Source organism: Hibiscus syriacus, unplaced genomic scaffold (genome assembly GCF_006381635.1).
Source record: "Hibiscus syriacus cultivar Baekdansim isolate YM2019G1 unplaced genomic scaffold, ASM638163v2 tig00117056_pilon, whole genome shotgun sequence".
Lineage (NCBI taxonomy): Eukaryota > Viridiplantae > Streptophyta > Magnoliopsida > Malvales > Malvaceae > Hibiscus > Hibiscus syriacus.
Genome location: NW_024063539.1, coordinates 8631567 through 8646596, shown reverse-complemented (window position 1 = coordinate 8646596; position 15030 = coordinate 8631567). Strand labels below are relative to the sequence as shown.

At 34.6% G+C, this 15030-nt stretch overlaps 1 protein-coding gene across 1 annotated transcript; it reads right to left on the bottom strand.

The window, feature by feature from the left end:
- Positions 1-512: 512 nt before the first annotated feature.
- LOC120198203 (type I inositol polyphosphate 5-phosphatase 8-like) lies at positions 513-5340 on the bottom strand. Its single transcript, XM_039199568.1, has 11 exons — positions 5146-5340; positions 4114-4157; positions 3924-4008; positions 3779-3829; positions 3451-3538; positions 3262-3357; positions 2663-3143; positions 2377-2573; positions 2180-2288; positions 1854-2002; positions 513-1112 (listed from the first exon to the last, which is right to left on the bottom strand). Exons 2-11 carry the CDS (start codon positions 4141-4143, stop codon positions 863-865), a joined length of 1536 nt encoding a protein of 511 aa, XP_039055499.1. The 5' UTR covers positions 4144-4157; positions 5146-5340; the 3' UTR covers positions 513-862.
- Between the last annotated feature and the right edge of the window lie 9690 nt (positions 5341-15030).

The window sequence follows — 15030 nt, the reverse complement described above, 5'->3', positions numbered from 1 at the left end:
GATAACTTAAAAATTTTGATTGACCAAAGATAAGAATTATCTGCAGGAATTGAGCAACATATTTACATTCAAAAAGAAAAATTATTTCGATAATCAATCAAAATTAAGACTAGCAAAGCCAAAAACTATCTCATCACTACTGAATTCTTTTATCAATGTTTACTTTTATTATTTTCATTATTTTTCGTTTATCGTTTATTTTTATCTTATCACTTTCATTATTATTAAAACACTTTTTTTCCAGATTACTCAATTTAGGAAACGATGTCGTAAAATTTCTTAGTTCTTGTGTATCAATCTTACTCCTCTGTACTAATTTCATTATTTATTTAAGAATAAAATTTATTTATTTGACAATTTCAGTACTTGTCACATAGTCACAAATTATCTTTGCTAGCGCTACCCTACATGTAGACCCAAAAGAAGAAATAGCCAAAAAAAAAATAAATTCAATAAGACTTATTCATCAATGATTAATAACATTGTTAATCAAAGTTGTTTCTCTGCAAACACTTTCACTTTTTTTCATTTACATTTTTCTCTTTAACCCATGTATTCTTTTCTGTACTTAATACAAATGAAACAAAAACAAAGCTGAAAAAACCTTCTCTTCCAGTTAAACAAAAAATAAGCATGGGTTTCAAACCCCCTGTGGCTGCTGCTTCATCTGTCTGCACATATTTACATTGAGATCATTGCTATGTCAAAAATATCAGGAATGACCACCAAAACCCACTTCCAATTCTTCTTCTTCCTACTTCAAGCACCGGGAAATGCATCTGCTGTCGTCATCGACAACACAAGTGTCACGTTAGTCCACCCAGAGCATCAATTCAGCTGTAACTTTGAATTTTAGTTGCATTTATGCAGAGCTTTGTGCTCTGGGAACTACCAACAGTTCCTCAGCTTGGACCTTTCCCCCACAAGTTGAAGTCACAGATTTCGACGAAAACCTCGGAGGGCATGATCTAGCAGTAGGTATTTGCTTGTTCGATAAATCCATTTCGACCGAGAAGAGAGAATAAACCGGTCTATGATCCGAGAACCTACACTCTCCTCTCGAGTACCAAACCTGCTTAAGTCCTTCACCTCTCCATAGGATCCTATCACACCTGCAATCATTTTCAAGCCATTCCTTAAGTTCTTTTTCTTCACATGGATAAGTTCTTGACGTCGTATATTATCTATAAATATTTTACTTACCCACGAACAAGGAAACATTAATAATGATTAAACTAAATGAAGACTCGGCATATGTCAATGGTTAAGGTTTCACCACTCACATGTATTAGCAATATCATCTAATTAAACATGGTCGGTTATTTAAGGTCACTATTTATTCAAAGGAACAAGACAAATCTCAGACTTGCCGACCGGTTTATAATTAATCTCAACAGTAGTCGAAAATTTTGTTTAAGATTTAGCTAAACTAGATTAATGATGCAAATGATAATCATCTTTCTGCCCTTTGCCTACGCAATCAGATTCCTTAAAATAATAGGAAACGTGCTCCTTGTATATTGAAAATTGATTTGCTAATGGTATCAGTGTTCCCCAACATAGCTTTGTTTGTTCTGAGGAGATGATAATACTAATTAATCATAGTGGATGAAATTTTAATTATGAACAACTAAGATTAGTCTGTAGTCATGTTCTGAGGGTCGGCAAGTTCTATTAAAAATCTAATAAACAATGCAAAAATATATTCAAATCCTGTAAAATATTAATAGGAATAGTATTTTAAAAGAGTGATACTTCCAACAAGCAACATTAAAGAATGCACAACTTGGAATTAATTTAATTCCTATGGATTAATAAATTGAGGTGAAAGGAACATAAATGTGAACTCTTACCAGGCAGGGATTCGTCGTTTTTCTTTCGAGTTAGATGTTTGGACGACATAGTCGTCAGAGTCGGCGAGATATTTGTAAGTCGGAGCGAAGTATATCTTGCCTTCTTCCCATCCGGAAAACACCCGACCCACCCTTTGTTCGACCCTTAGCTGCCAAGCAACGAGGGAAATGTAACATGTTAGATCTTGAGATAAACAACAAAGAAAATCAAGGTCAACTATCTATTTTCTCTGTTTCACATGACAATGGTGCCAAAGCAAAGAGATAAACAAATCTGACATCTTGTCTGAAGAAGAAAAAGAAACTTATGTAGATTAGCCTCTCACCTGATCCTTCTCTAGAAGCGCTTGCCAGTCATTCTTGTTCAATAAATCAAGTGTATCAGCACAACCTGGAGCAAGCCGATAGTTCAAATCTCCTAACCAAATTACCTTACTGAACAGATACAAATAAGGAAAAAAACGTTAGAGATCAAACAAAAAAGTGTGAAAAGTTAATGGATGATTTTAGTGAAGGGGCATACTCATGATCTAAAATGCTCCGTGGGGGACATGGACGACCAATATCTCTAAACGAATGTGAAAACCTTGTTCTCTTTAATACTTCAGCAACATCGGAATTTCTTCGGATCTCATCCCCTTTTTTCTCCCCGGAAGTCAGGTGGGTACAAACAAAGCAAAACGTCGTTTGGTGCAATGTCATGCTAATGGATATCGAACCCTGTTACCAAATAATTAAAAGAAGCTATAGTTAATACAATTGCATTCCTGACATGTAAACAACAGTGTAGAATAAGTGCAACTGCTGACCTTGTTTCCAAGATATCCCATGATGCCACGGCCAACACATGAGACTTTCATATTGCTGACATGCTTGTAAAGATCAGATCGAACCCATATGCACAAGAAAAGCCCTACCATTTGCTTGCTGGCAGCTAGGCAGAAGCGCTGCTGGGTCGGACTGCTAGACACGTAAGTCGGGCTAGAAGTGCTTTCCTCGACGGAACCTGAATTGAAACTTAGCAATCTTTCAAAATCCTCTTGGCCAAGTTCATCTTCCATCGAGAGTAGATCACTAAAACTGATCCTAGGCTTCGGGCTTGCTTTCTGCTCAAGGTGTAGCGAAGATGGACTGCTTTCTTCAGTGGCATTGCTGTCACGTTGAGCAAGCTCTTGGTCACTTTGGTCGGAATTCAAAGCTTCACGAATAAGGGAAATCCATTTGGCAGCCGGTTCGTTGTCCTCGGCTCCAAGCACATTGCCGGCATTTAGACGAACGATTTCCTGGAACCTAACAGGTTAAAAATATCCGGTTCATCAAATCATTCCAATATACTACAATGATGGTTTTTCTAAATGAAAATTTTCAATGATACAGCAATTTGGAGTAAATGGAAGAAAGAGTTTACCCAAGAACGTAGATATCAGCCGAGCCTAGCCAATCCCTTATGTTCAAACCCTCGTGGGGCGACTTTCCACCCACATTCCATGTCCCTACAAACATCCTGAAAACCCCAAAAGCAACTATCTTCAACTTCAATAATTCTAGTTTAACATAGCATAGACAAATTCTAAAAGTGTGAATCGAAGTACTTAACCTGAGGTTGAGTGAATCGGCAACAGGTGGCGGCTCCGGCATACTACTCACCGATTTAATCCCTCCGGCGGTTTCCATCAACCATCCATCTGTAAAAAGTAAAATCTAAGTACTAGTTCTTGCTACAGCCAAAAGTCAAATCTTGGCCGTCACGTGGCATAGAATTTAAAGCTCTTGATCAATCAAAAACCAACTGATCAGAATGTCCAATCAAAAAGAAATCACATCCGTCAAACTGACGGCTCTGGGAAATACGATAATCCCTGTCACAGATATCTCATCTTTTCACGAAAATCAGTACGAATTACAATAAATAGTAATATTTTTACCTGAGAAATTTTCCTGGTCAGAGCAACTCTTTAATCTTTCATCAGTTTCGACTGTCAAAAAGAGAAACATGGATTGTTTGCTATTTGAATCCAAAACGAAATCCATGGAGAAAATTCTCAAGCGAAATTCGGGATGGGGTTTTACCGTTCATGCCGTAATCTGACTGAAATTCGTCAGCTCCACTCGGTATATTCAGCCATTTCCGAACGATTAATTTAGGCCACGAAGACTGTATAACAAACAACAAAACAAAACAAAGATTCATAATTTCAGCTACCCATTAATCAAAATCTGACGAAGGATAAATCGGAGAAGAAAGAAAAGGCGCGCGTACCTTGTAGTTTTTTCTCTTATCTGTTTTCATTGCTGATCAACCGCCTGAGCACACGGAAAATTTAAAATTTAGATCAAAACACAAGTTGGCAGATTTTTATATCAGATCATTGATTAAACATCAATTTTAAATGCAAAGATATTTCAGGAAAAATATATTATTTCTGTGAATTAAATACAGAAAGTGATCAATAAAAAAGAAGAAGAAAAACGGAGAAATTCAACGGAATATAAAAGAACTAGTTGCAGGGGAAATGGAGACAGCTTCCAATGAAGCAACGTAGACGGAAAAGAAAATACTTAAAAAAGAAAGGAAGCGTAGTACATCAATTATAATATAAAGGAAAATGGAGATGGATGAATAGGCCAGGTTCATCGTTTTCCGTCAATATTGGGTTTTAGAAAAAGGCTTTAAAGCTTTTAGCCGTCTTTACAGAGAGGATTACAGGGTAGAAAAAGGGTAAATTATAAGCTTTTCGGCTAAAAAATCTGGGAATAGTTTGGCATTTTATCGGTACGTTTGTACTTAACCAAAAGAAGAAAAGAGAAACTAATTTTCTTGGAACTTTGTATACATCGGCACCATTGCATGATTCGGATAGATCAAGAGAACGAGGGAAAATGGATTTAAAGCTGAAAACTCAATCATGAAACGCAAGTAGAAAGCGAAAGATGATTGAGGTATTTAATCTGAATTGTTATTGAAGGACATGAAGATAGTGAAATGAAAGGAACTTAACGACGATCTGAAGATAAGGTCATTACCTCATGTTTGGAAGATGGGGAGATTGAGAGGGGATAAATGACAGAGAAAAAAACAGAGTTCCCACAACGCGGCCGGCCAATGAAATAAAGGGATCCTTTTATTGCAAACATATGGGGGTCACTCAATGCTATTGTTAATAATTTAGAGAAAACCCAACAAACGTGAAACTCAAAAAGAAGTAACAATTGATGCACATGACAAACAAAAGGGAAGAGCAACAAAATCAAAATGAAAAACCCAGATTACAAAAGTTGAGAAACACTTAACAAGTTTTATGAGCTAGAAAGTAGATAAAAAGGGAATAGAGATGGTGAAGTTTCAGAGACTGAAAATCCACTCTTTTTCCACCAACTTTATTTCTTTTTCGTTGATGTTTCTTTGTTCCGACTGTAGAGCATTTAGTTTAGAGTTGATGGAAGTTTAAGGAAAAGAAATTGCAGAGCGAAGTTGTTGGGGAGAGTTCTCCTCGTAAAAAGCAAAAGTGGCGGTTGCATCCCAAACTTATAAGTGCTGGGGAAGAAAAGGAGAGAAACACTTAAAAAAGAAAAAGAATAGTTTCAGTCAGAAACGAAGCCTAACTTTGAAGTCCAAAGTCTAAGCTACTGTACATCTTTCTGATTTGAATCAGCTAACTCGTTCCTAATAATAATAATAATAATAATAATAATAATAATAATGGTATAATATTTTACGGTAAAACTTTCGAGATAATGTTCTGGAAAAAAATAATTCACGAGATAAAGCACTTCCAAAATTAATTGCTCAAATAAGGTGAAATCCACAGTGTTGGTCGTAGGTCGTCATGCCTTCGGGGCGACCTACTAGGTCGCCATGTCTTCCCGGCGAGCTACAAGAGATTACATGTGCATGCACGTCCCAACACGCTGGGCATATGAGGCCATCCGACCGAGGCCATCCGAGAGCATCCGAGGCCATCCGACCGAGGCCATCCGAACGAGCTATGCGAGGGCATCCGAGGGCAACCGAGCGAGCTATGCGAGGAATCCGAGGGAAGCTGAGCGAGGGTAGGTCGCCCGGAGTGCATGGCGACCTACAAGGTCGCCATGAGGGCATGGCGACCTATGTGTTGGGACGTGCATGTGCCATGCAACACGTTCATTCTCTCTGTTTGAGCAAGGGTAGGTCGCCCGGAGTGCATGGCGACCTACGGCCAACACTGTGGATTTCACCCTATTTGAGCAATTAATCTTGGGAGTGCATTAGCTCGTGAATTAATTTCTTTCAGAACATTATCTCGAAAGTTTTGCCAATTTTTTACCTTCGTTAAATATTTTTTTAACAGTGTATGTTAATCATAATTTTTTAATTTTTTAATAATATTATAAACTCAATTATTTAAACTCAAATTTTTTTAAAAAATGTTATTCTATTTTATAACCGAACTATTTGATAAGTTCATTTTATTAAATATTTTTAATTTAATCTCTCGCTTTTTTTGTATAATAAAATTTAGGTTAGGAGTGACTCTCATAATCTAAGGTCAGGGCATACCTAAGACTCAATTATGATTTACATAGGAATTTATAGATTGTCCACTAAGAGTGACAGTGATATGATTCAAACTTGGTCTTACAAGTTTAAATTTCTGAATCTCAACCACTTGTACCAACATTCATTAACTTTTTAATTTAATCTTTAAATTTTAGAATTTATAAATAATCTTAATATTGAAAAGAAGTGTTACATTTTTTAGAGATCTCAATTTCAAACAATTACATCAGTAAAGTATACATTGTTAATAGATTAATGAAATCTTAAGCAGTTATTACATTATAGTCACTCGAATTATTTTAAAATCTTTAAATTTTAAATTTTTTTAATTCACATATATCTTTAATAATCTTTAAAATTTTAATTATCTATTAATTTAATCTTGAAATTTCACATTTTTAATTCACTGGGAAAAAATGTCAATATCAACCATATATTTTCACTCATCCAACGATTCTGAATCTGTGTAAAACTAAAAGCGTTTTACATTATGTAACAAGATCTTATCTCATATATTATATTTATTATCTATTCAGGATTTACACACTTCCGGGTAAATAAGTGGCGTTTATCCCGAAAATCACCTTTTCCATTTAATATTCCCGATCAGGCACCGTTCAGACTATATTTTCCTATCTAACACCCTTTGCAGAAAGGTGTGTCCCCTGCAGCGCGCTTAACGCTGATTTGGCGTCACGTGGGGTAAGCGCACCCCGTGAGGCGTGCCTTATGTTGACATGGGATACACGTGTGTATAGCACGGCCCCTGGGCGCGCCTTAGGCCACGTAGGGCATAGCGTGGGCAGGGGCCGCGCCTTACCTGTGAATCTGCCACGTGTCAGTAAGGTGCGCCCCCTGCGACGCGCCTTAGGTTTAATTACCCACCTACCCCAACGCTTCACAACCCAATCCCTCCCTATAAATACCCCATCCTCAATCACTTTCATCACACCAAATTCTCTCAATTTCTCTCAACTTCTCTCAAATACTCTTATATTCTCTTCAATCTCTTGAAGAGGTCGCGACAACTCTGTGACACAAAACATTTCATGCCTTCTAGAGAAGCTTATTACAGACATTCCATTTTATGCATAAATTTTTTTTCTGTATATCTGCAACTAATCTAGGGTGATAGACATGACCGCCTTGCATCCAGGTTTGAGCTTGTCCCCCGAGCTTCGCAAAAAGAGCCCCCAAACAAAAATATGTAGTCTTTACCAAAGCCACTACTGGTAAGTGACGTGCACCCTTTAAGGTTGAATTTATTACCTCTGCCAAGTTGGTCGTCATGTGTCTATATCGATATTTACCATCATATGCGTTCGTCCATATTTCTTTATCGATGAGGCTGATGTAATCGTATTCTTCCTCGTTCTTCGCCCGTAAATCTTGAAGCATTGATTCAAACGTTCGAGGAAGTAGTTCGTAACCTGATAAACAAATGTATAACTTACCAACTTGTTTTCTTTGCAAAATTAAAATGATCGAAAGAAAACAAACTACATCAGTTTCACTTACCCATGCACACAATTAATTGACGCTCATCATTCTTTTGTACCTTCCATGGTAGTTCGCAGCAATATGTTGAAGACAATACCTATGTTGGACAAAGGGTGGTTGCCACATTGGACCCAAAGACTCCATTGCTGCTTTGATCCCAGCTCTGCGATCTGAAATGACACATATGTTTTCCCTCGTGATAACATGTGCACGTAAATTTCTGAGGAAAAAAGCCCAAGAATCTGTATTTTCTCTTTCGACAAGAGCAAAAGCAACTGGAAGAATGTTGCGATTGCCATCTTGGACAACTGTCAATAATAAAACTTGATTGTATTTTCCATACAAGAAAGTCTCGTCGATCTGGACCACTTGCTTGCAATATTTGACAGCATTAACGCACTGTGGGTAAGCAAAAAAACCCGGTAAAATTGGCATTGATCGCGAAGAACTCGATCATTATGGTATGCATAGGAGGTTTTGAAGTCCACAATTGTCCCAAGATTCAACCTCCGCACCAGCTTAAACCAACTTGGAAGTTCGTTGTAAGATGCATCCTGTAACATCTTAAAACAGGGTTATTGACTAAAATATGAATTTTGAAAGTTTTGGGTTTAATTTTGAAATAAGTTAAAAGTTCAGGGACTTTATTGAAATATTTTGTGATGGATGATTTAGTAAAGAATGAAAGAAAGAAGGGTAAAATGGTCATTTGACAAGAAATATTTTTATCTTTCTTTTTGTAGGCTATATAAACATGGGAAACGAGGGAAAGTTTCCAGAGAACTCTTCATTCTTCTTCTTTCTCTTCACCGTAAGAGCCAAAGCAAAGGTAAGTTGATTTCATCTTGTTAATTCCTTAAATTCCTTAAATTCCAGAGAACCAAATGATTTCTATTATGTAAAACAACGAATTTTATTTAATGAAAGTTAAAAATTTCATGATTTTTTTAAGAGACAAGTTTTGAAAAGTCAATGTGACATCTCGGATTCGTATTCAGGTCGGATACGGGTTGGGGTGTTACATTTAATGGTATCAGAGCTAAGGTTTAGCCGATTCTAGGCTTAAATCGAAGATAAAAGAGTTTTAAAAATGTGTACATGCCAACACATAATGAAAATTTTATGATCTGATAGTGTAAGGAGTATGTTGTCTTACAAATAGAATAATAATGGTTAATATAGTAGAAATTCAATTGTGAAAAAAAAATGATGAGAGGTAGACCTGATGGTGATAGCCATTCACCTACCATGGCCAGACAGGATAAAGAGCGGACACCTTAGGAAGTGACTCATAAGATTAAAGGTTGATTTCAAAAGTTGAAATCATATTAGAATAGTGATAAAATATCTTCAATGTTTTGAATCAGAAAAGTGACACAGAGTAGTTTTGTTATTTAGTGGATAAGATAGAATATGGTGAACAAGTGTCACCATAGGAGCGTTAAAGATCAAAGGATGCAGTGAGAATTGGTAGAAGAGTTCAAGAATCAGTGTATTAGTGACAAGCGTATAAGATATGTATAAAGTTATAGCTTATGAGTTTAAAGCGAAGGAATAGTTTTGTGTATAAGTAAGAGTGTGTATATAATAAGAGTTGATATTCTAGATGGAAAGAGTTAGCGTTGGCTAACCGAATTATGTGATGAAAATATCTTAGAGTTATCAAGATATTGTCAGGTTAAGTGGATTTGGATACAAGCTAACGATTAATAAGAATGGTATATCGAGGATCACTTTATAAGACATAGAAAGTTGGAATGTTGAGTTGGGCAAAGGAAATTGCATAATGTATAAGGAATGACGTGAATTTGATAAGTTAAGTAAATTATTGATATGTTATTTCTGAATGGGAAGAATGTATACGAATGGTTCGATAAAAGTTTACGTTCTGGATTGGAAGAACTGGTGTAGACTAACAGAGTTATGGGATAGTAGTATATTAAAGTTAAAGGATTAGAAGATAATGTCAGGATAAGCTAACTAAGTATGGTGTGGATTGAGATATGATTATGTATTTTGATTATGAAAAGGTAAAATAGTAAAGGAGATAAGGGAATAATACAATATATGAATAAAAATGTGAGCTTGATAAGTAAATATATTATACTGGTTTGATTTCAACTGAATGGATGTATGTGATTAGTTTGATTAGGGCTTATGCCCTAGGTTAAAAAGTTGTTACTAATTAGTTGTAATGGTATGGATAATAGAGTTATAAGATTTGAAGGAAATATAAAGTTAAGTTAATCAAGTGTGATACGAATTTGGATGTGGTTGTGTATACTCATCATATGGATATGATGTAGGTAATGAGATAAGTATTTATATGTTTGAAGGGAGCTTTAAGGAAGAAGAACAAGTACTTTAACCGATTATGAAATTATTTAAACTTGGTATCTGATGAATTAAGTGGAGGAAATACAAATACAAGATTTGATAAAGAAAGAGGTTCCATAAAGGAAAGTTAAATATTAAAGTTATGAAGTTATGATAAAGAAATCAGAAATGAGTATAAAAGAGTTTTGAACATGAAGAAAAAATGTGATCTATATGATAAGAAGAATTGAAGAGTGAAGAAGGTAAGGATTCATATGTTAGAAACAAGTTAAGGATCGATATAAAGTTTAAGATAATAAAAAGGGATATGTGTAGTGTGATTCGAACAAGGATTATGCAAAGAATGAGATTTGTGTAAGTAGTGTTGACTATCAGAATTTAAAGATATGATAAGTATCAGTAATTAGAGATGAGTATAAGTGATAGAAAAAGAGTATGTGAACATGAAAGAAAAGATATGATCTGTGTATAAGGAGATTTAGATTTTTGAAGGAATAAAGGAATAAAGAAATAAAAAGGGTTGAGTTTAAAGGATTAGATATGATAAAGATTATATGAAAGAAAATATTGTTTGATTTTGTAAAGTATATTTAATCACATTTGAAGAAGATTTAAGGTTGTGTTCTGCGTCAAATGGTGATGGATAAGAATTGGGTTATTGTGGTAAGGTAACTAGAGATTAATAATAAAGCAGTTGGTTCATGATTCTGAATGTAAAGGATCAAGGTTACTGGTTATTTATATGATAAGCGACAGTAAATGAATGTATAAAGGAAAAAGGTAGTTGAAGAAATAAATGAAGGAAATATTAAGTAAAGGAGGTAACATGAGAACATTAGAAGATATGTTCTTATTGATATGTTCAGTGAAAATTTGAGGACAAATTTTCTTAAAAGAATGGGAGATTTGTAACATCTTAAAACAGGGATAGTGATTAAAATATAAATTTTGAAAGTTTTGGGTTTAATTTTGAAATAAGTTAAAAGTTTAGGGACTTTATTGGAAACATTTTGTGATGGATGGTTTAGTAAAGAATGAAAGAAGGGTAAAATGGTCATTTGACAAGAAAGATTTTTATATTTATTTTTGTAGGCTATATAAACGTGGGAAATGAGGGAAAGTTTCCAGAGAACTCTCCATTATTTTTTTTCTCTTCACCGTGAGAGCCAAAGCAAAGGTAAGTTGATTTCATCTTGTTAATTCCTTGAATTTATAGTTTGGGTTGGAATAATTGGGTGTTATATAAGCTTAAGGAAAGCTTATATAAACTTAAAACAATAAGATGAGTGAATTATGACGGGATTTATAAAATGAGTTTTAAAGATAATTTTGATATGGTTTGGTTTTTAGGGTTTTGATGAGATTTTTGACTTGACATAAGAAGAATTAAGAAGTCTAAAGCATTAGAATTGAATTTGGATCATGTTGATATTTTGGATGATTCTTAGCTTTAATGATTTGGATGAAATATGGGAGATTATAAGGTATTGGAATGCTAGAAATTTGTTATAATGGTTATAGATTAGTTTGATAGCATAATAAAGGGTTTATACATGAAAATTTGGGTAAAGTATTGAGGAATTTCGGGTAAAAATAGTCTATTCTGGGCAGGTGCATCGGTACACTATGAATATGCACCGATGCATTGAGACCAATTTTGAAGGCGCATCGATACATTAAAGGGTGCATCTATGCATGGGTATTTCGAACCTAATTTGTGTACCTATGCATCCATAGTGCATCGGTACACCCTTAAAGGAAAAAGTGAATATTGGTATATTAAATTCGTTCAAGTTATTAGCATCAAATTACAAGGTATAGATATCTGATAATTACCTTAAAATGTATATTTATGTAGATATCGAGCACGAACAAGTTCCAGAACGATCAAGTTAAGATTCGATCGAAAGAAAGGAAATCATAAAAGTGGATTGGAACTTAGTGAGGCCAAGGTAAGTGCATATTAGATAGCATATGATGTTTAATGGAAATAAACTTGCAATAAGTCTATTTCCTATAGTGTTATGCATGAATTCATGAACCTGAGCATGTATTTGCTATGAGTGTCTGAGCTATATGTTATTGTATGTGTGTTTCATGATTTGAATGAATGATATGAACATGTGATATACACGTATAAGAGATTAAGTGAATGAACCTTGATGATAAACATGATAATATATATGTTTTTGTAATCCATGCAAAGTAATATGAGCTACGTGATATATGAATATGAAATTATATGAGAAGTGACATGAATTACATGAATGATAAATTAAGTGTTTATATGTATATGTGATATGTGATTTATATGGAAGTGAACTATGTGATATGAGATATATGAAAAAGAAAATAAATATGATAGGTGAATCATATGAAATGTTCTACATGTAAGTGATCAACGTGTATATATAAAATATGTGAAATGTTATAAATCATAATGCCCATGTTCTATGAAATGAGAGCTAGAGGTATAGTTGGCATGCCAAGAGTCGAGGGATTTTCAGTGGTCCTTCGTGACATAGGTGGTCATTCGGGACAAATATTCAGTGCCCCTAGTGGGAATTATTCGAGCTGTGGTGACAACATTAGTGCACAACCTCAATAGACTCACATATCTTTAGTTCTCCAAAGTGTACATGGGCCAGTAAAGATATAATATAAATAAGAAGTAATATGATTGTTATATAATTGTGTAATTGGAAGTGAGTGTATTGGTTGAATGTATTGCATATGTTATATGGTTTAATGCTATAATTTATGATTGTTTGATATGTTGGATTATAAGGAAATAAAATGAGCTTATATGATAAGTTATGAGTAATTACTTGAGAAATATTGTGAACTCCATAAGTATAAGTATATGTAATGGGAGAGTGAACTATAGGATTATATGAATAGAATAATTAGGATTGTAGTGTGAAATATACTTTGTGAATGAAATAGTATAATATAAGTTATATTAGAATAGAGACAAAGTAAATAATATATCAAATAGAAAATATATATATAAGAATAAGAATAAGAATATATGAGATAAGTTATATAGGAAAGATTATATATTTCAATGAAAATATCATAGGAGTTAATTTACGATAAGTTACTAAAATATATATGTTTATGTGATAACTTATACGAAAAATGAATTAATAGAATATAAGGAGTTGTTATACAAGAATATGATATAGAACATGTCATCAAAACCTATGGGTATATGATAGATAGAACTTATGGAATAAGGGATAAGATATGTGATTTTGGGATAGAAATTATATGATTAAGAATTATATAGAAGGAATGATTAAATGATAATAGGAAAATGTGATAAGCTGAATGGGATAAATACACAGGACTTTATGGACATGAAATAATATATAAGCATAGATGATATGATGATGTATATGTATGTATATATGCGTTATGTGGAAGTGTATATGAGGTTGTTTGATATGATAGTAGAAAACCTGTATTTATTGTTAGGAGTCATGGTTACATTATATATTTTATATGCCTCACTAAGTCATCGACTTAGCGTGTGAGTGTTTCACACGTAGGTTCCGGAAAGCGAGAAGAGACGTTAAGAGGAGCAAGACATGTCAGCTCTCCTTTACAAAGTTCAGATCAAAAAAGAAATAGATGTGATTATGTATTTTATTATGTTGAATATAGTTGGCATGTACTAATTGATATAGTTGAATATGCTCTGATAGGATTTGTAGAACCAAACGGTTTATTTTATGTAAAACAATGAATTTTATTTATTGAAAGTTAAAAATTTCATGATTTTTTTAAGAGACAAGTTTTGAAAAGTCAATGTGACACCTCAGATTCGTATTCGGGTCGGATACGGATTGGGGGTGTTACACATCCCATTTGCCATGAAGTTTGACAATGGCATTTTGTTTTGCCAACCAAGCTTTTTTGTAGTAGACAATATACTCATACTGCGATTGTATAGCTGAAATCAACACAACAATAGCTATATGAGAGATTGCTTTTACCATGGGCATGATGGCTTGGCATCTCATTTCAGAGTCCAAGTTGGGATAATCTTGGTTGACCCCTCCAGCACAACATATGTGAGGATCGTTGTATACTGTTAGTTCTCATTTGTTTTTTTCCTCTTCCTCTTCGATACGCGAATCATCCAATTGCATCCGTTTTCGCGTCGGGCACAGTGACATACATATTTTTCTGTCGTGGAGCAGTCGACTCTGGATTGAACAGAATTATGAATATTGTAATTTTTAATAGCCATCATCGCTTCTTCTTTGCTTGAAAACTCCATGCCTAAAGATAACTCACCATATTTATTGATGAGTAATATCCATAGTCACCGAGATCAGGCATATCCGTAAATTTTGGCCTGTACATTGCACCATAATCAGCTTCATACATGTGTGTTGGAGGGTTTGTTTGTGACACATTTCCTGGAACTTTATTTACATCATCCTCATCATCGAAGTTGAATTACGGTGATTCTGGGTGAATGAATAGTCTAGTCTCAGCACCATCCGCATCAGGCTCACGAAGCAGTTCTTCTGGTGGAGATGATGGTTCCTCCATGCTCTCCACATTTAGGTCGAAGAACCTACTACTTGCACGCCTTCCCCTTGAACTGTAAGACATATTGACATTGAGATCGAAAAAGCTCGCAGTCGAATGCCTCCCCCTGGAGCTTGAAGCCATCGTGTCAAATGGAAACTGCACAGATTGTTGTGTCGATGACATCTCCATATTAAGGTCAAAGGGATTTACAGATGAATGCATTCCCCTTGAACTGGACGCGATGTTGCCATACAA